The 25,663-nt window shown below is 41.0% G+C and overlaps 1 protein-coding gene across 3 annotated transcripts in view; it reads right to left on the bottom strand.

The window, feature by feature from the left end:
* Positions 1 to 25,663, bottom strand: part of LOC129186726 (cadherin-22-like) — a 220,871-nt gene that overhangs the window by 70,608 nt on the left and 124,600 nt on the right. For all 3 annotated transcript variants that reach the window (XM_054785257.1, XM_054785259.1, XM_054785258.1), the window contains 2 exons: positions 7,823 to 8,437; positions 836 to 1,130 (listed from right to left, as the gene is read on the bottom strand). In XM_054785257.1, the coding sequence (XP_054641232.1) occupies positions 836 to 1,130; positions 7,823 to 8,023 (496 nt within the window). In that variant the 5' untranslated portion in view covers positions 8,024 to 8,437. The remainder of the gene's footprint in view (positions 1 to 835; positions 1,131 to 7,822; positions 8,438 to 25,663) is intronic.

Here is a 25,663-nt window from a genome sequence, read left to right on the forward strand (position 1 = left end):
GAACCTACTTGCTTGAAGAAATACTTACAGCGAATTGCTAGGAGTTCAACACATGACTTTAATTGACTTCCAAGACGATCTCATATCTTAGGAAAGAATGTACGCTATATTAATCTGACCCAGGATCAAACTGTGGCCATGTAAATATACATTTTAAGTGTACAGGGAATGTTTTAAGTAACATTTTAACTGCTAAGCAAGTGTAAAAAGAAGTTAACTACTACTAAACACATAAAGTAAGACCTGAAAATGCCAGATCGTAACCTAAAATGATACTTAACATGTTGACATCCTTAACTATATTAAACCTACTGCGTGTATCTGTTTATTTTTATGACGCAAGGTGGCGGTTATCATTTATAACTGGTGGTCGGAATGTTATATAGTTATATGGCACATCTACATGTGCTCGTGAAGGAGCGAGCATACCTTTGGCTTTGACTTTGTGGTTTATTTTGCGTGTATCTGCTTATTTTTATGCCGCAAGGTGGCGGTTATCATTAATAACTGGTGGGAGGAATTTTAAAAAGTTATATGGCACGTCTAAATTACATGCTCATGCAGAAGCAAGCATACCCTTGGGTTTGACTTTGTGGATTATTTGTACTCTATGCCAGTCATTCGCTATTATGCTTTCATGCTTTCTGCTAGTTAAGTTAGCATCTGCTCAGCAAAGCTGATTGTATCGCTCACTATATTGTACTGAGCAGAAATATATTTTTCTACAGCAAGTGACGATATGTTGCATTTCTGTTCTATATTTTTCATCACGTTTTTTTTTCCCACAAAAAATACCAAATTGTACTACTTTTACTTAAGACGTTTCTGTTCATACCTATGGGTGACAGTTCAGCCACGCTGCCGATGTACGGCCCCTCCAGGAACTTGGGCTCGCTGTCGTTGATGTCCTGGACCTTGATGACAAACTCCGACTCTGGTTCCAGAGGGTCGTCGGTGAGACGGTCCCGGGCCTGCGCTCGCAAGGTGTAAAAGGCCTTCTCCTCACGGTCCAGCCTCTCTGTGGCGTGGATATCTCCTGTGAGCTCGTCGATGATGAAGATGGTGCCGGCCCCTTCTCCTGAGATGGTGTACTTGATGTTTCCCTCGCCTTCGTCTGAGTCTGTATGGATCTGGGAATGAATGGTAGAAATACATCTAATTTAGCCTGAATTTGGATGGAATCTAACATGGAAGTGTTCAAAGACATTCGCAGTTGCTATTTTTTGATACTACGTTAGAAATCGGGCAAATAATTATGGTGGAAGAAGTTTCAGAATAAGATATATCAACGTAAGAGCACTTTGTGTAACTTTCTGATAGAAAAATGAATACATTTCTTTGGCCCAACTCCATCATTCTGGCCCCGAACAGCATGAGCGGTTTAATTTCATCTCAGAGCGCCGTCCACCAGTCATTATTTAGCACGTGACAAAAGACTCCTTCGTTCCGGTGGTAATTTACACCTTTTTTCTGTGTTCCCAAATGAAGAGTTCAAAGTCATCACAGCAGTTGTTAAAGATAGAGCATGAGCGCGCGATGAAATGTGAACTTAAAAGAGTGGTGATAAATCAGAGCAATAGTTCCCCTGCTAATGTAATTAGATGTTCAGGCATTCCCAAGGCGGCGATACTGGGGGTGGGGGGACACTGCGGTGGTTCTTCAACCCAACTTCACAAGAACCTATCCCACTTGTCATGCATGCGTGGACATCAATATTGCAATGTACAACCCGCATGAAGGCAACACTGGGAATATAAAATACTGCCTTTTAGACGTTACATGTGCTGTGATTACTGGAATATTTTCTACTTTTTCACATTAATAACTGGTAGAATGAATGTTATATACTGTAGTTATGTATGACACATCTGCATGTGCTTGTGTATGAGCACATTTCTATTTTGCAAGGTGGTGGTTATCAGGGAGGTCGGAACAGTCACATTAATTATATGATAGGTCTCCATGTGCTCGTGCATGAGCGGGCTTTGACCTTTGAATTTTTTATTTTGAGTATTTCTTTTACCCCAGGTGTCGGTTATCACTTATAACTGTTTACCGGTATTTCTATTGTGCAAAATGGTTATTAATAACCTGGTGGGAGAAATGATCATATCAGTTAGTGTTTGTGCGTTACCATGAGCGAATGTACTTTGGGCTTTGACTTTGTGGATTATTTTGAGTTTGTCCGTGGGTTTTGTCCATCCGCCTGCTATCATTAATAACTTGTGGGAGGAATGGTTATGTTATGAATGCTATGTAGTTTTATGATATGTCTACACATGCTTGTATATGAATAAAGACACCATGGGCTTTGACTTAGTAGCTTACTTTGAGTCTTTCTATTATTCCAGGCGTCAGCTATCATTCGTAATTGGTGCAACGGATGGTATATAGTTATATGACATGTGTACATGTGCTTGTGTGTGAATGAAGGCACCTTGGGCTTTGGCTTTGTGGATTATGTTGAGTATTTCTATTATTCAAGTCCTCGGCTATCACTAATAACTGGTGGGAGGGATGTTATATAGTCATATTACATCTCTACATGTGCTTATGTGTGAATGACGGGATCTTGGGCTTTGACTTTGTGGATTAGTTTAAGTCTTTCTATTTTTTTCTATTATTCCAGGCAGTGGTTCTCATTAATGATGGTCAGAACGATGTATGAGTATGTCAATGAGCAAGCTTAACTTTGGATTTGACTTTGTGGATTATTTTGAATGTTTCTCTCTATAGGTGGTGGTTATTATTAAACACTGGTCTCTCTGATTGTACTACAATCAAGTCCAAGTAGGGCGCTTCTTTGTGTGCTCATGCGTGAGCAATCATACAGTGCCACCTTATTCCAAGCGTGCTGTTTTTGGCTCTTCTCCTCAGAGACACAAAACCAGTGAGAGAAAAATGATCTAGCAGGTATTTTTTTGTATGGACTAAAAGTGTGCATCCAAACATGTCTCCTGGATTACTGCATTTCCAAATGAGATTGCACGGGCAGGAATGTGCATGAAATGTTGTCACCGTGCATTAATTCAATTGCATAAAGGCTGGCACCCTGCATGCATACAAGTTTCTACTTACTGTTCACACCCTGCCAACCACACACACATACACACACGCACGCACACCCACACACGCACACGCACAAACACACAGAGAGTTCATCATTCTGCTGGCATGATGTATTTTCTTCCCGCCCCTCAGGCTGGATATACCCATCCGTCTGTCAGTCTATCCTCGCTGGAGTGATTTGAGTTGGCATTTTGAACACACACACACACACACACACACAAAAACACACACACAACTCTTAGCTAAGTTATACTCTGCAAAGTAAAGGTCAAAGCCAAGACATCATTTAGCGAAAAAGAAAATAGGAAAGCAGACAGACAGGTCCTCATCAAGCTCCTTTCTTGTTCAAACGCATGAAAAAAGTCGAACCTGCTTCTTTTTTGGCTGAAAATCAACCTTTTGCTCATCTACACAGGGGTTTTTCACCAGCTGTTTATTCTTTGCCGCTAACAAAAAAAAAAATCCAACTGTGTCCCACTTTCACAAAGCCATCAAAATGCCCACAAAAACTCCAAACACTATGCCAGCCTCATGCCCACGCATTTGTACAATATATTGTAAAGACCTCTCAGTATGATGCATTGCTACATAAACGTATTAAATTCAGCATTATCATCTCTATAAAGGCTGAATTGTGTGTGCTCAGATGAAAACGCAATATTTGTGACCCTGGCATAGGAGTTCATTATAGTTTGTCATGGTTTAAGTTGAACTTCATGCACAGACTACAGCGAGAGACGTTTGAGCACTGTAGGCTGACTCAGGGGAGAGCCAAGTTGGTGATTCACCTTTGGGTGGTAATGCCAGCGAGCAGGGCAGACGGTCAATGCTGCCGAAGGTGTGCTGGCCCACGCGTCTCACATGGGAAGAAGTTTGTAGTTGTCACTGCTGATTGCTTGTATGCTAAATCTACATAACAGTTTGACACAAAACTCTATGGAGATGTGGTACATGGGAAAATTCAATAAGTGTAAAGATCATATTTTTCGACAGTTTTCTTAATTTTTCAGATAAAAAAAAAGTAGGCATCTATAAGTGTAAGGTGTGCATTTCTACAAATTTTTAAAAAGCCCAGCATGGGGCATTTTGACGCTGATGCTGAATAAAAAAATAAATAATCATAATAATAGAACATGTAAAATATGGTGCTTATCCAAATAGTTTTTAAAAAATGATTACAAAAATAATACTTGGATACTCAGAAGGTGCACAGTTTGATGCTGATTTATCTTCCAATACTTTTTTAATAAAAAAAAAAAATAAATGAACAATTTGTTGCTGATGAACATATTTTAAAATACAGTAGTGCCTCGCATAACGTAAACCTCCTTTTACGTAAATTCCACTGTAAAGAATTTATGTAAAGTTTTTGCCTTATAGTAGAAAAGAAAATCCAAGTCGGTGCAAGTTCAGAAATTCGATTTGAATAGTTTGCGCTACAGAGAGAGGGAAATATTTTCCATGACTAACAGAGTACAATTAGTGACGCCTTCTGATGCTTCACCCTCTCATTGGCTGATTATCGGGGCACCGCCTACGCTCTCATCTCATTGGCTGATTATCGGGGCACCGCCTACACTCTCATCTCATTGGCTGACTTATACAGCGCGTCCGTGAGTTTGTGTGAGAGACAGGCTTCTCCCTTCAACCTCCCTTCCTCATCGTAGTCGCCCTTCAACTAGTTGATTGTTGATTTACAGTAATCTTATCTATTACCTTATTTTATATTGGATTGTTACTGTACTATGTTTATGCTAACATTTTCTTATATTTTCCCACCATATTTGGTGGACTTTGAATATTTTGAAGGGCCAAAGGGGTGAGTTTGGGAAGATCTTGGAACGGATTAGGCTATTTACATGTATTTTACGCTTCGTATAACATAAAAACCCTACAACATAAACGTTCTCTGAACGGATTATTTACATTGTAGGGGCGTCTACTGTATTTTTGAATGAAAATAAATAAATGAATGGGCAGTATTGAATTTGGTTCTGATATTGTCTAATGCGACCGGATATATCGGAATTGTTCCAATTCGCTGGTAAAACAATCCTGTATCGATAATAATCAGCCATAAATCTTCAGATTAATCGATTGTGGAGACAAGCACCCGATATCGTGCGAGAAAGGTCCTATAAAGCCATTTCCAAAGCTTTGGGACTCCAGCGTACCACAGTGAGAGCCATTATCTACAAATGGTGAAAACATGGAACAGTGGTGAACATTTTGGTGAACTAAAAGCACCCCAAGAGCGCAGCGACGACTCATCCAAGAGGTCACAAAAGACCCCACAACAACATCCAAAGAACTGCAGGCCTCACTTGCCTCAGTTAAGGTCAGTGTTCATGATTCCACCATAAGAAAGAAATTCGGCAAAAACGGCCTGCACACGGCAAGGCATGCTTAGATGTGTTTGGTGTGGAAGAACTCGCCAACCTAACACCTTTGGGATGAACGAAAAGGAAAAGGGCAAACCAACAAGTCCTCCCTCAGGTCTTTGCATCTTATAGAAAGTCTTCCTGAAGACTTGATACTGTTCCAGAACGTGCACCGATACTTTTGCGCTAAACTACTTGAGAGCATCTTGTCTGACATGATGGCCAAATAGAATAATTTAAATTATATTTGTGGCACCAACTCCACTGCCTGCTTGCTTTATGGAGGGCGTCAAAGCGGGAACAAATTGGCTGTCTCATATTTAAGTCTGTGTAATCAGGAGGAGGCCTCACCACATTTGGCTGCCGCTTGTCAGCCTCTCAGATCTGCTGCTGCTTCAAAGTGTTAACAAGGTGACGAGCAGAGGCAGCGGAGGCAGCAGAGGAGAGGAGAGGAGAGGAGAGGAGAGGAGAGGAGAGGAGAGGAGAGGAGAGAGGGAAGGAGGATGGAAATGAGTGGATGTACATGAACACAATCATTCAACAATTGTACACACTTGTTGCTAAAAGAATACAGTGGAACCTCCAATTTGAACAAAATTGAAACACTTTTACCATAGGAAGTCATGTAAGTCAAACTGTGGCCATCAGAAACTTGGGTTAACTGTAGAGGATCTTTGCAGTCGGTCCGCACCGGAGCGCTCCTGTCATTTACAGGATCTTTGACTCGTGTTTTAGCAGCATGCACTTAAAAACTGCAGAGCGCTCCTGCCATGGAGAGGACGTTTTACGATTGTTTTTACATTTGGTCCTTAAACACAACACAGCACTCCTGACATAGAGAATCTTTGACTAGTGTTGGTGAACACTTCCTGGACAAGAATGTATCATTTTTTCACTTTCCTTTGAAAACATCCATCTTTCACTCCCTCATATAAATGCTCTTGTCATCCACTTTCGCTAAACCACACATTTTGTAGGCAAAAAACCCCCCCAAAAAACAAATGTCTCTCAGATTGTTCCATTGGGTGAGGATTCATTATCTAAATGTACTGATCCAAGCTGCCACTTTAATGTGACGTGAGTGGCCTTTTTATTGGTGAATCAGATTTCATTAGCCGAGTAGCTGGAGTGTTAGACAGAGCAAGCCTGGCAAGTCTGCTGACTTGGCGGGAAGAAGGGAAAAAAAAAACATGTTGCAATTATACAGTTGAGAGGTGCTCGGCTTGAGCCTAATCTTCCTCGCCGCTCCGGTTGAAATCCCGCTGAGTCCAAACATTCATGAGCGTGCATGAAACACACTAACATACTAAACGCACAGTATTGGATATGTCCACTGAAAAGATATGTGGTGTGATAATTGGCTCAGGAGCGTTCACTTCTGCCTCCTGGTGTGTCATTTTTTTTTAGCAAGCCTCCTTTCGTCACATAAGACATCAACATAATCAATCAATCTGACAATAAATGATCAATGATTCATTTCAACAGGAGAAACACGTATGCCGATTTCAGCAATATCTATCAATATATTGATTTCATTCGTCATTCACAAATAACTTATTGCTCTTTGAAATAACTTATTGATCATATATTGCTCGATGATCATTATCCTTCACTTATTTATAAATTATAACATGTTTTTTAATTTACAAATTTATTTTAATATTTCATGCATTTATTTTATTTTCTATATATATATTTACTTTATCCTCTTCATTTATTGATTTGTTTTCTTTCATCTTTCTTTTGTCTTTTACAAATAAACCTATGACCATGACACACTCTTCTTAATAGACAAGTTATCATCGAGTTATTATGAGCAATTAGGGGTTGCGTTTCAAAAGGCACCACGTCATAAGTTAAATTCAAAATGTGTTGAGTGGATTTTCTGGGATTTCCGAGCATACTTAAATGCAGCAAATTGTACTTCCGCATTAGGCATTAAAAAGTCAGTGATAAGAATATCCACTTATTGTTTTTCTTTGTATTTCTGTTTATTTAGACCATACATACGTACACAATAAAGACGTTGTTGTGATGTTCGAAGTGTCCGTGAATGCATCCCGCGGTCGTTATTTCAATGACGAAGGGACTACAGACGTGTTTGTGAGTTGGAGAAACATATATGGTATTGGAATTGCACTGCTGATGTCAGAATAAAGTTATAAAAGAGCATCAGACTGTGTGGGGACGCTACACTGTGCCTTTGTTTGTCATCATAACAGAGAGGCATGGAATGCCATGATGCACATGCATTAAGTATGCTAAAAATGTCACGTAATTAACGAAATGAATTATTCACTGCCGTTAACAAGCTATTTTTGACAGCCCTACTTATAACATGCGCATAAGTCGTAAATGAGCAGCCATCTTACCTTCCCCACATAGAGCGGCTCTGTGCCCGTGTACTCCTCCACCACAAAAAACTGGTTCCACACCCATCCCCTCTTGACACGTTCCACAGAAGAAGGCCCCTGCTCCACCCTGCTCGAATCACTAGTCCTTGACGCTTCACACCAGCATCTGAGAAGACCCGATGCTGCCAACAGTGTCCAAGCTGTCCAAACAGGAGCCATGTTGGATGATAAGAAATACGAAGTAGAAAACAGTCCAGTCTACATGTAATTATTTAAAAAAGGCAAAAAAATATTCAGGTTTGAGGAGAATATGAATCCATGGGATGAAAGATGTTCAATTATGAGCTGGGTGGTTAGAGGCCATTATAGACTCCTACTCCCAAGACTTGTTGGATTCCATCAATGAGCCACGTTTTCCTGGTAGACATCACATAACAGCGTCTTTTCAGCAAGAACGTTCCACACAATCTTGACCTCAGGATTTGTTTCTTCCCTTTTTACAGCCAGCTCCTCCAGCTTTGTCCGGCCATGTTTAAAGACGAAATTATGTGATATTTGTCCTCCACTGTTCCACGTGCTTTCATGGCAAATTCTCCAGAAAGTCAGTCAGCAACCCCCGAAAATAGGACAAACCTATGAGACAGAAAAGGAACAATCATTAGTATACCGTAATTGTCTGACTTTTTTGAGTTATACAGTGGACCCATTAAATCTGCATCCTTTAAAGTTGTACAGTTGGGAATTAGTTAACTTCTTTTTACTTCTTTTTTTTTGAATGACAAGCAAAAAACAACAAACAAAATGAAATATGCAAGGTGAATCTGCATATGATTCACTTTCTCATAACACCTTTGTCATTTTTCATTAAAAATGACAATAAATTGAGTGTTGTATTGTTTCAGGATTTATGCAAACAGTGGTTAACTTGTTATGTATTTAAGCAGCATACGAACATTTAGAACATGAAATAAATCCAAAATATAACGTGCAAAAAGGCAGTGAACCTGTGGGAAATAAAATAATCATGCAAAGTCTATATGAATTATGACATTTACTTTCACATGCCCCCTCAGTGAACAATGTTAAAACAACAGAGGAAAGTGATGCATGAAATCTAAGAAAGGAGCAAGAGGTCACCCTTTTGACTCTTTGCGTATGTCTGCCTGCTCTCCGACCCCAGACAGCTGATTAATTGCATGAGGAAACACTAATTGGATAACGGCATTAATCAATTAATTCAATCCAATGAGGCAACACACGCCTAATACCTCAGACAAACACTGCAGAGCATCGGGGGGACGACGGAGGGGACAAGGTGGTGGTGGTGGTGGTGATGGTGGTGGGGTTGTGGGGGTGCTTCGGGAGGGGGGGGTTGTATGCCCTCTGTGGCCAGGACGCCAATCGAAAACAGGAAGAAGTGAAAATTGAAAGTCCCACAGAGGAAATGAGACAATGTGTTGCGTGTGGCTTGGCTGTGATTAATGGGTTTAAAAAAACAAACTGGGCTAAAAGTTTTCTTTTGGGCCTTGTGAGGCCAAGAGATGGTGACTCCCCGTCAAGAAGACTCTCAGCAGGCAAGCAGATGGTTGAACCTATTGTACTTGTGTCTGGAGGAAAGGGCTTCTACCATCACCCTCTCTTCCTGCTCGCAGAGTCCGGAAATAATTCCTTCTCAGGCTGGCGGTGGAGGCAATGTCCGTGTTATTGGAAAGCAACTGTGCGGCGCAGTGAACAGCCTGGAGAACAGCTCGATTCTCTTTGCTTAACTTGCTCAGACGATGCCTTTTAATGATGACACTGTGTGGACCACTTTTGGTACGATAACAGTGAATACACGGCAGTATTATTGTACTCTTAGATGTAAAATATCCTGTCACTGGGGTGCTCACTTCAAGGGTTGTATTTTTTTACACAGCTCAGGAACATACTTCCACATTTTTAGACCTGAAAAATGCTACCTTGGATTCCAATAAGGAGCCCCATGAGGTAGATTACAACAGACTGTACCTCAAGGGGCAAAAATAGACCCCCCTTCTGCGCTTGTCAACCAAAAATGTTCACATTTTCAAAAAAATAAGGACTGGGAGGCTATGTTTAAGACATCCTGCAAAAATGTTCGATATGAGTGATTATCAACTAGTGGGTCGCGACCCACTTTTGGGTCTTTCTCTGGGAAAAAAAAAATAATAATACCCACCCCGTGGGTGCCATATTCATGTGCAAATTGGTCAAGCTTGAGCGTGAGGGAAAGGACAAGTGTGGGCTTAATGCGCCGTCAGTCACACAGCTGCAGATAGTGTATCTGCTGGAAAAGAGCGCCATAAAGAGAGCGACAGCGTCTCACCGCTGCAGATCGCGTTGAATGGCCCACAATGAAGACTGCTCACGTTTGAAAAGTTAGCGCCCTCGAGGCAGCCTCGTAACTGTTGCAAACAGTTCCTTTTAAAAAAGATACAACAGTTTGAGTTGACAAATTTCCACAACTTGGTTGACCGCTTGTCATGGGTCACCGCAAACAAAGCAGTTGAGAACCATTGATCTATATGACAGGAGTGCCAAGCATGATCCTGTGATCCTCATATCCTGTGTATAAAACACAATAAACATAATAAAACACAATATAAAAAATAATACACTTTAGAACCGAGGGTCTTATTAAAATGACCACTGACGCTGTGAAAGCTACACATGAAGGAAGAACGACTATCAACACACAACGCCGGCCTTCTTATTAAAAGCACTGCGTATTACTGACTGTGTCTGACTGCACTGAACAGCTCAGAAAAGTAGCATCCAACAACATGAAATTAAAAGCACTAAATGAAACAGACTCACCATTGGTACAAGTCTGGAGTTTGTTTTCCAGAGAAAAGAATTCAAAATCGTTTTTTGATGTGTGGATAACAGGCAGTGTGCTGAATTAACTTGACATTGGATAAATATGAGCACTAGCGCTCAACACACACATAACAACATCAAAGTAGACCTTTATGCCTTCACACCCAGCAACAGCATGTGAAAGCAACAATGAACTGGAAAAATAAAAATCACATTTGTGGCAGCATCGGAGAAACTTTCTTTCGGTTTTTATCGTAGCACGCCACTATGGTGCGTTCAAGGACTGCTGGGAATAAATTCTCTGTGAAACAATGAAACAGAACGACATAAACGTGCAAATATTATGGGATTTCTAAGAGCATAATGTTTTTCTAACACAATAACAGCCGCACGGTGGCCTAGTGGTTAGCACGTTGGCCATACAGTCAGGAGATCTGGAAGATCTGGATAAGAATCTCCGTTGGACATCTCTGTGTGGAGTTTGCATGTTAATACCCCTTAGCTGTGAATGCGAGCGTTAATGGTTGTTTGTCTATACTGTATGTGCCCTGTGATTGGCTGGCGACATTAGCCCGAAGTCAGCTGGGATCGGCTCCAGCATACCCCGGCGACCCTAATGACGAGAAGCAACATAGAAAATGGATGGATGTATATAGTTACACTATTTACATTATTTTTGTGGTTTTTTTCATTTTAATCATTGCTACTAAAAGTTTATCACGGCCCATTTCTGCCTTGCGCACGAACCGGTACCAGGCCATGGCCCGGTGGTTGGCGATCCCAGCTGTATATGACAGGAGTGCCATGCTGTTTCTAAAAAACTATTACAGAAACACTAGTCAAAGGTTCTCTATTTGGAAAGACCGCGCTACGGTTTTTAAAAACTTAACGCTAATCAAGATCCTGTACTGTATGTCAGGGGTGCTTCAAGTATCTACTGCAAAAATGCCTCTTGATGTAGGGCCACTCTTCTGTTTTTAAGACCTATTTCAAAATACAACTCAAAGATCTTCCATATGACAGAAGTGTTCTGCTGTTTTTAAGGACCTACTGCACAAATTCTGGTCAAATATCATCTCTATAATAGGACCACTCTGTGGTTTTTAAGAACTTCCACAAAAACACTTATTCTAGATCCTCTAAATCAGTGGTCCCCAACCTTCTTTGACCCACGGACCGGCTTGTGTTCCCACAAATCTCCCACGGACCAGGGGGGAGTTCGTACATGATAGCAATCTAATTTATCTTATTTATTATCTATTGTGTAAAACTAAGACATGAGCAACATCAAATTAAAAGCACAAAATGAATGCAGACCCACCATCCACCAGTACAAGCCGAGTAATCTCTCTGTTTTCCAGAGAGATCATTACATGGCTGTTTGACGTGTGTGGTAAAAGGCAGTGTGCAAGCATGAATTAACTTGAGACAAATGTGCACATTAGCACTCAATAAGGTCATTAAAACTTACCTTTATGCATTCCCACATAGTATGAGCATTTGAGACCAAAGATGAAGTGAAAGAAAAATGGTAAAAATACTGTACAGTATAGTAGTCTATCTGTGCGGCATGAGAGAAAGTTAGCACACGCACGATGGTGCATTCGGGGACCTCCGAACAAAGTGGGACGGGTCACCGCTTGCAATAAACAACATATAAATGTCCAAAACTATGGGATTTGTAACTGTATATTATTTTAAAAATAAAATAATGGTCCTTATTTCAGAAATTGATATGCATTAATATTAAATTAGATGTAGTTATTTACAAGTGTATTGTTTTTCTTTATCATTGCACCTCCGCTTCGACCCCACCCATGGACCGGCGCTGAGCTGCGGCCCAGTGGTTGGGCACCCCTGCTCTAAATGACGGGACCACTCTCCTGTTTTTAAGAACCTACTGCAAAAATCAAAGTCAAAGATGCTCTATAAAACAGGAGCACTCTGTTGTGTTTAAGTACTGTACTGAGCCAAATATTAGACTAAATTTTTTCACTAGAAAGAGAGTCCAAAAAGGATGTGTAGTTCAGGGACTGATTCTCCTCCTACGAGTGACAACTTTTCTTCCTGTCACACACACACCCACACACACGCCACACACCCACGCACCATTGACCAGCACAAATGCAGGCGTAATACACAGTTCTGCAGGGAAAAAAATGTCTCTAAGGTTGTTAGCAACCGCTCGGCTGATTTTAGGGATCTACTGTAGCGCAAAAACATCAGATAAAGATCATCCATATAACAGGAGTTCTCTGCTGTTTTTGAGAACCTACTAGAAAAATACTACAAGACCGTGCTTGCCCTGCGGCGGTTGAGAGCTACTCTACGCCTCTTGGCAGTGGAGATGACAGACTATCATCACCATCATCATCATCTTCTGTTGACGCGGAACAGCGTCCCTCTGCAGCGCCAACACCCACACCCCTCCCCAGCCCTCCTCCCAATTGTGATGATAACGAGTGCCGTCCAATATGTACGACTCCTGTTACTGTGCCGGCACCGCTTAAATTGATCCAAAATATTTCATTTCAAGTTTCCAATTAGAAACGTTCCAGCCGTGAAGGCGATAACTTCAAAGACATAAAAGACACAGTCGTGTTTATTCCTTGCCGCCTCCCAGGCAAACAGCGTTGGGAGGATGAAATGAATTCAATTTGCCTATCTGTTCTTCTTCTTTTTTTAATACAGTAGATGACTTAACAGGGCAGCAGGCGTTTAATTAGAGAGCGTTTGTATCATGTAACGGATTCTCACGTGCACTGGCGGCCCACGAGTTGCTCTGCGAAGCAAAAATATTTGTTGAACAGTCGACTGCTCGCTGAATTTAAAAAACAAAAACTCCTCTGATGGTTCTCTCCCTTCTTCTGTTCTGCCTCCCCAATTAGGGAATTTCATTAAGTGTGTACACATTTACTCATAATTAGGCCTGCGAGTAGGAAACGCTAATGAGGAAAAGTGAGACTCGTGGTTTGGCTCTCAGTGTTGGCCACAGTGATTGTCGTGAGCCCATGTGGGTTAATTAGCCATGTGTCAATTAGTGGCCCTTTCCTTTCCAAAATGTACGCTTGCTTGATGATACAAACTGTCATATCTGTCTATCTTGTGTCATTTTTTTTTTGTCCTATCCAAAACATATCGGCAAGCGTCTGCGCAGCCATTCGTGACCTATTAGAGCGCTGGACTGATTCTAGAGCTCGGCCGTGACACGAGCGGGAAGGGCCCTTTGACAGCCGGCAGCAGACGCATGACAGCCAGGCAAGACTGAGCACTGCAGACTGCGTGCATCTTAGCCCGCTTCCAGTCCGCCACTCTTCCCCATGCAAAGTAGTAGCTTGGCCTCCGTCGGGGGTGGTTAGGTCAAACTAGCCTCATTGAACGCATCAGTCCCCAAACAACAAGTTTTATCCAAGAGGACACTAATGCCAGCAAGAAAACAGACCACAGCAGCGAAGTGGAGACTGTGGAGCATGTGTCATTTTTAGCCATGTATCCTCAGATGCAAAAAACAACACATCAGTTGTTTGAAAGAGACAACAACAGTCTTATCCAAGAGGACACTGAGGGTAGCAAGAAAACACATCATTGCTGCCAAGTGGAGACTGGGGAGTATGTGTTGTAGTTTTTACCCTCAAATGATTGGTTGGACTCTTATATGTTACTTGTTGGACTATAGTGACTTGTTGGACCTTTATGTAGACTTCTACAGTGTATGTGGACTATGGTGACTTTCTGGATTTGGTGACTTATTGGACTTTTTTGTGGATATAGTGACTTGCTGGACCCTGATGTTGTAGACTTTTATGTACACTTTTATGTGGACTCTCTAGTGGATTGTTGGACTTTTATGTAAACTACCATGATTTGTTGGTCTATTGTGCCTTATTTTACTTGTGTGCAGATATAGTGACTTGTTGGACTTTTTCGTTGATATAGTGACTTGTTTACATTTTTCATGGACTAGAATGACTTGTTGGACTTTTTTGTGGACAAAAGTGATTTGTTGTACTAAAGTGACTTGTTGGATTTGGACTACAGTGGATACAGAGACTTGTTGGACTTTTAGGTGGACTGTGGTGACTTGTTGGATAATTGTCTCTTATTTGACTTTTATGGGGCTATAATGACTTGTTGGACTTTTTCAGGTATATAGTGACCGTTATGTGAATTATCATGACTTCTTGGACTATTGTGACTTATATGTGGATATAGTGGCTTGTTAGACCTTTCGTGGATTTAGTGACTTGTGAGACTACTGTTACGTATTTGACTTTTATGCGCATATAGTTACTTGTTGGACTTTTTTGTGGACTATAGTGACCTTTTGGACATCCATCAATCCATCTATTTTCTTCCGCTTGTCCGGGTGTGGGTCATGGGGGAAGCAGTCTTAGTAGGAAAGCCCACACGTTCCGGTCACTGGCCACCTCTTCTAGTTCCACCGGGAGGATACCAAGGTGTTCCTAGGCCAGTTGTGAGACATAATCACCCCAGCGTGTCCTATGTCTGCCCCGGGGCCTTCCCCGGGCTGGGCATTCCCATTCCCACCTCACCAGTGTGGCATACGGGAGGCATCTGGGCTAGATGCCCGAGCCACCTCAACTGGCTCCTCTCATGTGAAGGAGCAACGGCCCCTGAGCCCTTCCCAAGCTCATTTCAGCCGCTTGTATCCGCGATCTCGTTCTTTTGGTCACGACCCAAAGCTCATGACCATCGGTGAGGGTGGGAACATAGATCGAACGGTAAATTGAGAGCTTTGCCTTCTGGCTCAGCTCTCTCTTCACCACGGTGGTCCGGAACAGTGAGCGCAGTACTGCAGACGCTGCGCTGATCCACCTGTCGACCTCACGCTCCCACCTTCTGTCACTCGTGAACAAGACCCTGAGATACTTGAACTCCTCCACCCGGAGGGTGCAATCCACCCTTTTTCAACTGAGAATCATGGCCTCGGATTTGGAGGTACTGAGTCTCATCCCAGACGCTTCACATTCACACGCTGAAGGTCATAGCCCGATGAGGTCATCAGGACCACAACATCTGCCAATAGCAGAAATGAGATCCTAAGGCCCCTGAACTGCATTGCCTCGACACCTTGGCTGAGCCTAGAAATTCTGTCGATGAAAATTATCAACAGAATTGGTGACAAAGGGAAGCCTTGGCGGAGGCCAACATTCACAGAGAATAGGCTTGACCAACTACTGGCAATGCAAACTGGGCTCCTGCTCCGGTTGTACAAGGACCGAATGGCACGTAGTAGCACGCCACTAATCCCATACTCCCGGAGCACCCCTCACGGGACACCGCAAGGGACACGGTCGAATGCCTTTTCCAAGTCCACAAAGCACGTGTAGACTGGATTGGCAGTCCTTTTGGACATTTATGTGTATATAGTGAGTTGTTGGGCTTTTATGTGGACTATCGTGACTTGTTGGACTATAGTGACGTATTTCACTTTTATATGGACTTGTATGTGCATATCAACACTTTGTTGTGTTGTTGTAGTCTCCCTCTACAAAAAATGTGGCATAGAAAAGTTTACACTGGTAAATGTCCAGCACAGGCCAAAAGTTTGAACACACACAACCCAACTGATGGTCCCCACCCCGATTAATAAGGCAGGCAATTCCACTAACCCTGACAAGGCGCACCTGCGAAGTGAAACAACATTTCAAGTGACTATCTCATGAAGCTCATTGTTAGAGAACACCAAGGGTTTGCAGCGCTATCAAAAAACAAAATATATGCCATAAAATATACGCCTAAAATGTAAGACATTTCACATTTTTTTGTTAAGTACATAATTCCACATGTGTTCATTCATACGTTTGAGAATGCACGACGTAAATAGTCATGACAATAAAGAAAACACATTGAAGGAGAAGGTTGGCCTGTACTGTCATTTTTTGGACAATCTAACTAAGGTGAAATACATCAAATAATAAAAAGAAATAATTGAATTAAGCCAAGGTAAAATGTATAAATGTATATCATGTTATATAACATCATGCTTCGGAATAAGCATTATTTCATCATTATATGTGGAGCAAAGAACTTAACTTACTTTGAGCACTAATGCTCATGATAAAATGTCTTACAAACCATTGAAGTAGGTGATGCAGGGCAACCATGGCAGTGGCAGTCATCCTGTCACTGAAAAGCATTGTAAAAGTTATTTCTGAGTCAAAGTTTTGCATATATTAATTTAGCTATATACTGCATACTGGGGCAATACAGAATCATGTTTAAACTGAGAGTAGATTTGGCGTTATGAAGGTTTCTTTCATCTGTGATAATATTCTTGCTTGTCTCCTTCTAGTCTAAGACATCAAATGAAACACAATTTCAAAGGCAAGTGCAGAGAAATAGATTCTTTTCTTACACTGCAGCCGTATAAACACGCTGACTTCGCTCAGTATGCACACATAAACATGTCTCAACCAGCCAGGCAGTCGCTCGTCTTCAATATTCCAAACATTTCTTTGCCCCTCTGCCGCCGTCTCGCTCCGCGCCCCTCTGCGCCTTCTAAAACGTATTGCTTTCCAACCTTTTCCTCTGTGTTGCTTTCTTGTTTGCTCAGCTTCTCTTTCAACTTTCTCGTCACTCTTTTTACCTCTCCGCCTTTTCATAGAGCACGCTCTTTGCACATACCGCCGTCCATGTAAGATGATGCTGTGGGTGATCCCAGAGAAACATGAGGACATTTTGCATGTCAGGTGAAGCCTACCTTCCTGAGTCGTTTCGATGGTTTGACGTGGTTTGTACATTTGTTCTAGGGCAGTTGGGGGTTAAGATCTATTATTTTAATAAAGTTCTATTTAAGGGATAGTTCGGGTTTTTTGACATAAAGTTGTGTGACATCCCCATCAACAGTGTAGTACATCAACGATGACCTACCCCCCCCCCCCCCCCCCCCCCCCCTTGGTCCCGTGAGTCCAGTTCTGGTCGTATTTCTGTGACGAGGGACGTAGTTCCGCTTAGTTGCTGAGGCCATTTAAGTAGAGTTTGGCTTCTTTAAACAAAATGCGTTCAAAAGAGAAATACATTTGCATCATAAAAATACCTCCTCGAAAAAAATCTGACCTCAGAAATCGCTCTGCGTTATATTTATCTCCTGTCGTATCCCTACGCACTGTCGCCTCGCTATTCTTGTGTATGTGATGAAGACACTCGCATCGGAGCGCCGCGGCCATCTTGTTTACGTGTGTGTTCCACTGCGGAAGAAGATGCGAGTGTCTTGGTCACATACACATGAATGGACAGGGATACTGTACAGGGATACTCCCTGAGTGTCTGCAAACCGTGTCTAATCAATTTCAACATATTTCCTCCTTCAAAATCCTACTAAAGTCTTATGAAAGTTATTCAGTGTCTGGCTGCTAATGTTGTTTTACTGTTTCCAAAGCATTTTTGGAGTGAGGGTGTATTCATTTTTTATAACATTCTTTGAAAAAGAAATAGCATTTTCAGCATTTTTACCTATTTAGTGCAGAATTATCCGTACAAAATCCTATACATTTTTTACGAAAGTCTCTAAGTCATTGCCTGCCAATCTTGTCTTACAAATTTCAAGGCTATTTAAGATGTATTATTTTATAAAATGTTCAAAATGCTCACCTGGTCTCACAACACCCAACAAATCATCAAGAAGTCCCAAAGGAGACTGTACTTCCTGAGAAGACTGAGGAAATTTGGCATGTCCACCACAATCCTGAGTTGCTTCTACAGATGCACTATCGAAAGTGTCCTTACCGCCTCCATCACTGTTTGGTACGGTAACTGTACAACACGTGATAGGAAGGCACTCCAGCGGGTGATCAAGACCTCACAGAACATTGTTGGGGCAGCCCTCCCCTCACTGCAAGACATTTATAAAACTAGAGTCCTACGCAGAACACACAACCTCATCAAGGACAGCACACATCCACACCACTCATTATTCACACTCCTACCGTCAGGCAGACGCTACAGGAGTTTGAAGTCCAGGACCACAAGGCTGGCGAACAGCTTTTACCCACAGGCCATCAGGCTTCTCAACGAAGCACTCGCACACGCCGCACGCAACACACGCACACACTCATAGCACTTTATTTATTTATTTATTTATTTATTTATTTATTTATTTATTTGTATTATTTACTTGTATTAATGTCTCTTCTGTTGTTGTTGCTTAATTTATTGGTATATATGTTTATGTTTCTTATGTTCTTATTCTTTCTTGTGTTTTCTTTCTTTTCTTGGGAGAATGAACAGAAAAAGATTTTCATTGCATGGTAAAACTCCTGTTTTACCATGCACATGACAATAAAACTCTCTTGAATCTTGAATCTTGAATCTTGAAAAACATACAGAAAAAGTAACAATTCACCCTTTTTCAACTTTTAGTAAATATTTAGTCTGACAAAATCCTAGAAAACTCATATAAGGCTGCATTTACATTTGTGGTTTGTACTCTGGTCCACACCAAAAAGATAAAAATATATATTTAGTCCATATTTGGATTTGCTTGGCATTCACACTGGTATTTTTGTGGGACTGATGGCGGTACAGTGAAACATATGCATAAAGTAAGGACTTGATTGGACAGCTTTTGTGAGATACAGTATTATGTGACTTAATTCAAATATTGCAAACCAAAAATAAAAAAAAAAAATCAACATAGGTTATTTTTAAATGTTACTATATTTACCATCTTAGATTTCACAAAAAGCTTCTCAAATATATAAAAAAAAAAACATTTAGGGGGATTTTACGTTACCTAATTCAAATATTCCAAACCAAAATGCCGTCTGCTGGGTTGAATACAAAGATTATTTTTATATGTTGCTATATTTACCAGGTCAGATTTCACAAAACGCTTCTAAAATCTACTATTCCTAGACACACGGAGGGAGAGAGCAGAGCAGAGAGACAGCACTTCCAAAACATTTGTCACTTTTTACATGCTCTTTGCTGTGCTAAATATTATGCGGTGTAATAGCTCAATGCATCGTCAGTCTAATTGCTTCTCAGGCCTTTACAATACACACTCACCTTCCATGATACACACACACACAAACACACACACACACGCAGAAACACACTCACCTAGGACAATCGGAGTTGTGCAACACTGAAATAGGACTCATTGTAACTCACTGGGAAACACACAATAGATGCATTGTTCTCTCTCACAACATCTTAACCCTCACTTTCACACAAACTTCACTTTCACTTTCCAGGCACTCAAGTTTAAGTTTAGGTTAGAAAATAAGGCACCCAATTGTTTGTCAATTTTGTCTCAATAATTTAAGTTTAACTACAAATTCAGAGCTAATATTTTTTAAATAATATTATCTTACAATAATCTCTTAAAGTAATAAAAATAACCTAATTATTCATTTGTTGTTTTTTTGTTATTTTAGTTTTTTTCCTACGGTATTACTCAATTCTTATGAGAGCCATTAAGTGTCTGCCACTTTGTCTTACTAATTTTAAGGCAGTCGGTGGTCTTTCTGAGTACAAAAAAAGAAACTTTGGGAAAATATTTTCACAGTTTGAGCACTAAATTATTTGTAGAACATCCTACTAAATTCTTATTTGTCAACATTGCATGTGGGATGCACGGATTGAAGCTCGTTCTCATGGTGGTAAAAGACAAGCATTGCACAGTTCATCTCCTCTCATGTGTTCAGCACGAGTCATGCACCCACACAAAGTTGGCTCCATTAGAGTATCTTAAAAAACGGCCACTGCAACACAAATATGGTGCCCTTGATTACCGTCGGTAGAAAAAAAAGTATGCCTTAGTTTATAGCCCGAGGTTTGCACATGGCCACATTTACACAGGCCTGCCATGTTTGATTGATGTGAGCACTGATTATGCATTTCTCACACACACACACACACACACACACACACATTCCATTGGCACAATCTCCCCATCAGATGGATGAAAGCTGCCATCAAAGCGGAACCCGGGAGGAGTTCAGGCAGCCTGCTCATTGTGGTGAACCCGAAACCAGCGTCCAATCCCTTCCGCCATGCTTATTAAACGGCCTATTTTGTCATTTCCAATCCTAATTTGTCACAGTTGCTTGGCTCACCAAGCCCCATGCCATGTCACAGAGGGGTGACTAAAAAAACTAACATGAATAAAACAACACATCTTTTTATTACACAGCCACGCTAAAGTCGTGTTTACTGTCAGACTTTAATGGAGTGGTATAGTTGGTTGCTATGAGAACTGCAAAGTGTCCTGGCACATGGAAGCTGCGCAAAACATTTAGCATTCTACTTTGATTTTATGATGAGGATCTGGCTTTTTTTAAGTCTTGTAGTGGAGTCAGAGACTTGCTTTTTTATTGAATAAGTGTATTTTTTTTTGTATATATATTTATTAATGTGTATTTTATATTTACATGCGTATATAAATCTATATAATTTAATTGAATGCACAATTTAATACATAACACTTTGTTAGCTATAGCAAGCAGCTGCAGCAACGCTCAGAATATTACTTCCTCCTGTTCTCGTCGTGTTTGTGTAGTCCAGGGGTTTTCAATTAAAATTGAGTAAGGTCCATTTATGCAAATGTTTCCACATCGACCGTCCGAACCTCATTTTGCCTTAAAATGCATCAAGCAGGCTAGCTGACTATCCAATAAAATGAAACCCAGCACATCTCCCTGTTTCAATACAACACAATTAACTCGGCACCTACATTGCGGTCAAAAGAAAACAGGACCAAATGTCACATATATAATAAATAAAATAATAACAACAAAAGTGTCACTTTAAAATAAAAGCTGCAACGGTACATCGTCTGTTAAAGTTTCACATTGTCTTGTTATTGTTGTCGCTGACATTGGCATTTGCTTGATTTCGTGATTGTGTTATAAGTCTCCTAGACGTTTCATACTGAGCTCGAAGCTACGTTATTATCCGTGCTCTCGCATCAGACTTCGGTGGACACTTTCCCAAGAATGATCTGCGTTTTGTCTAGTAATGGTTCCTGCTTTCAACCAACGCTACAGTTTCAGAGCATATGAGACACAGCGGTTTGGCAATGGCTTCAGAAAGAATGAACATATACTGTATTGGTCCATCCATTCACGTTTAAATGTTCCGTTTTCTCTGATCAACTTTTCTTACTTTGAAGCAAGTCATGGTTGTCTCATTCACTTCAAGTAAACAAACAATTTCATTGGTTCTCTTGGAGTGACATCGCCACGTTTGCTGTCACGTAACCATAACAACTGAAGTCTTTATGCCTGCAATCTGCTGCTGTGATCCGTTCGCTAGCATGATTATATGTTCAAATTATTACATTAACGTTCATGGATCCATATCCGGGCCGAGGTTTGCTATTTGGTGATGGCTGATGGAACCATGCAGGAATATAGACTATAGAAATGACAAAAAAATGCAAACTATAAGGTTTAACGAAACAAGTCCATGTCTACACATTAATGTATTGTTCTGTATTAAATATAAAATACATATTAAATAGAAAGAAAAATGGCTGCAAACTGGTGAGGCACTGCCTATAAAGCAGAGAGTGGGGAGCTCATGTTCTAGCGGCATAATATGAATTCCACTTGGCCACACCATGCAGTGCTCGACCCAAAGCACCTCTGCAAAAACATCTGACCCATTTCATCCATCTGAATTACTCACTATCCCAATAGCTTGACAGGCAGCCAGAATGCTTGCTGTTAGCCTGCCAACAATCCAACAATACAGCGTTTGGAACTCGCTATTGTTTGGCTTTCTTGCTTTCTGCCGGACTGGACATCGTATAGCGCTTCCTGCAGCCTGTGTGGTAGTCAATGATACGCAGCTGAGCGTGACTGAGGAGAACAAGATGTGCATTGACACCGCGGGGCTGTGCAGGCAATGGGCGCTGCGTGGCATTAGACTCCTGTGTTTGCTTATGGCTCCTAATGAGAGGTGACATATTGTCAGTGCCTCGCTAAACTTGGCCTTCTGATTACACTAATTGCAGCATATCCAGGCCTGCCCCCAGCCCCTCCCAACAAAGCCCCCCAAGCCAGTCTTTCCTTTACAAAACTCTTAGCCACCAACCCTCAAGCTATACCTTCACTACTGCATCCTGTCTCTCATGCATGACTCTGCTGCCACTCCATACAAGTCAAAAGCTTCCATCCGTCCAGCAACAGTAGCCTGCATCCACTCAAACATAGACATTTTGACTAATAAAACATAACACCATAAAGATAACGATCAATATATTTAAATATTTTGACAAAATTTAAATTCTGACAGTAACATTCTTTTAAAAAAACATTTTTTATCACAAAACATACATTTTGTGCATCATTCTTCTACAAAATCTTATAAAACTCTTATTGTGATACAGCCAGATAATTTAGTCGTACCAATTTTAAGGCAACTGCGGGGATAGTGACTAAATGTAACAAAGAAAAAAATAACTGTAACATAATTGTTATTAAAAAATGTGAACAAAATAATATGCGTTTTCTACATTTTTTACCAATTTAAAAATTGATCTGTTTATACATTTAGGCCATAATTACTTGTATAAATGCTACTAAATTTTAGTACACAGTATATGATTCACTGAGACAGTCTGCCAAGTTTGTCCGATTAATACCCAAAAGAGAAACTTTTTTTCTTCAACATGTTACTAATAGTTATGAGACTTACATGGACCGAAATTACCCTGACGCAAGACGCTAAATGCATGCAAAAACTGTCAAAATCGTGCAGATTTTCCATATAAGACTAATTATTTTGCGTTTGATCGGGTCAGTTCGGTCACGGGAATAAGGGCGCAATATAATTTGCGAAAACCAAATTGCGCTGGAAAGTACGGTATTACGGTATTATGGCCATGGTGCGTATGAAAGCAGATCTCTGATTGGTCGTGAGACATATTCCCATCCAATCACGATCTGTGTTGCAGCAGATCGTCTGTTGCTGTTGGAAACAAATATGGTGGTCCTGCTGCTGTTTTAGCTGGCGATCTGCAGACTGAACACGATGATTACTAAGTATTTTGCCAAGGCGGACTCACGTCACTCGGAGCGGGACAACAATAACAATAACAACCCTCCGAAAAAACAAAAAACAACGGCCGATGACTTGGATAAGCCCGCGGTTTTTCAGTTGGCCTCAACCTCAGCAGGCCCCTCCACAGGCACCAGTGACAGTTCCTGGACGCCGACGACACCGACGGTGAGTGATGGACGACAGCTGCCACCGAGACCCGGTGCATCTCATGTCGCGATAAGCAGCTCATTAAAAACAGTTCGGAAGTGGATGAAAGAATTGAACACGGACATTGGTTATAAAGTCAAGTACGACGATTGTGTTTACGAAATTTGGTGTGGGGTGTGCAAGGAACATGGTACTGGTTCAGATCGTGGGTCAGCTCTTGTGACTGGTAGCAACAGGGTGAAAAAGGAGGCAATACAGCAACACATTAAATCAACACTTCACCAACGGTCGTTAGCAACCAGGCACGCCAAATATTTGGAAGCAAACAAGAAACCAACTCCAATTGAAGACGGCTTTAAAAGGGCTGATGAAAAAACATTGGAAAAAATGGACACATTTTTTTTTGCCTGAAAATTGCTTTTTAGACGAGCAATTTGCTTGTAAAGTTTAAATCTACAAGCAACAAATTGCTTCCACTGGATTTTGGCAATTTCTACCCCTGACTTATTAAGTTATTTTCAGAAAAATTAAAATAATAATGATAATTTATTTAGTGTTATTTCCATTGCACTACATTACAGAAAAAAATCAACATTTTCTATTTCTTTAGGATTTCCTTCTACATATTTAGTACAAAATCCTACGTAATTCTTATGAGTTTTTGTCATTTCTTACTTATTCCAAAAAGGTTAGGACATACATGTTGATGAAAATAACAAAAAACATATATGTACTTTTAAAATGTCCTTATACATTTGGTGCTTGTCCACTTGTGCTGCATGGAAGCCACAGTAGCTTGTGTGTATGCTGCAGGCAGCACCATTACCAAAACGCTCATCTCATGGGTCACTTGTGCTGTAGATCCACAACTTCAGCCGGCAGAGAAAGACATGGTGGGAGGTGGAAAATGGCAGCATATGAATTAAGCATTAAGAGAAGGCCAGGGGGGTTGAAAGAGGGGGAAAACACACAGAGCCAAAAGCCTCATCCCCTGTGCATCTCTGCATGCTCGAGTGTATGAGTGATACGTGATGTCCGTCCAAGGATGCTGACAGCTGTCACTGCATGAGTGTCCATGATGTGAGAAAGGGGCGATGATGTCTGTCAACACTCAATACCGGCCCTGCCCTCAGCATCAGGAACCCCCCAAAGACCACCAACACCACGTACAGCCTCGGGAAATTGTAAATGTGAAGATAAATGATCTGGTGGTGATGTCAACAAGCCAAAACATTTCGGAAAACACTTTTTTTTTCCCCATCAAGGGAGTTCTAATGCAGCTCATTTGAAGTCGATTGTGCGTACCATAAATGCTGTATATTTACCTAAACCACAAAGAGGTGCTCATTTGGAGGCAGGCGGCAATTGGAGAGAGTCTGTTCTTTATGAAATGTGAAAACACGTTGCATAAAACAACTTAATTATTTTTACTTCAATAATGTTTTAGAGTGCATGAGAAAGTGGAAAAGAAAACAGCTTTCTTGGCCACATGATCATTTATAAACATGAATATTGCACAACACAGCAGCAAGAGAACCAATGTTGTAATAGCAGTAAGGAGTAAGCTGCTCCATCAGCATTAATGTCGCTGATGAATTCATTGTAGACGACATTTTAAAGCTGTTGGATGCTGACCACTCATAGCACTTCTGGTGCAGCTACTGCCATCTTATGGAATTAATTAAAAACTACATCAGAAGGATGCCTACAGCCACAACTGTTAATGCCAATGTATGTTGACCAATTAAAAGTCTCCGGTTTTTGTAGACCACGCACCGGGAGACTTAAATTAATTGAATAGAGGTTTTGTTTTACCACAAATCCAAGAGGCTGAACTTCAAG

Source organism: Dunckerocampus dactyliophorus, chromosome 8 (genome assembly GCF_027744805.1).
Source record: "Dunckerocampus dactyliophorus isolate RoL2022-P2 chromosome 8, RoL_Ddac_1.1, whole genome shotgun sequence".
Classification (NCBI taxonomy): domain Eukaryota; kingdom Metazoa; phylum Chordata; class Actinopteri; order Syngnathiformes; family Syngnathidae; genus Dunckerocampus; species Dunckerocampus dactyliophorus.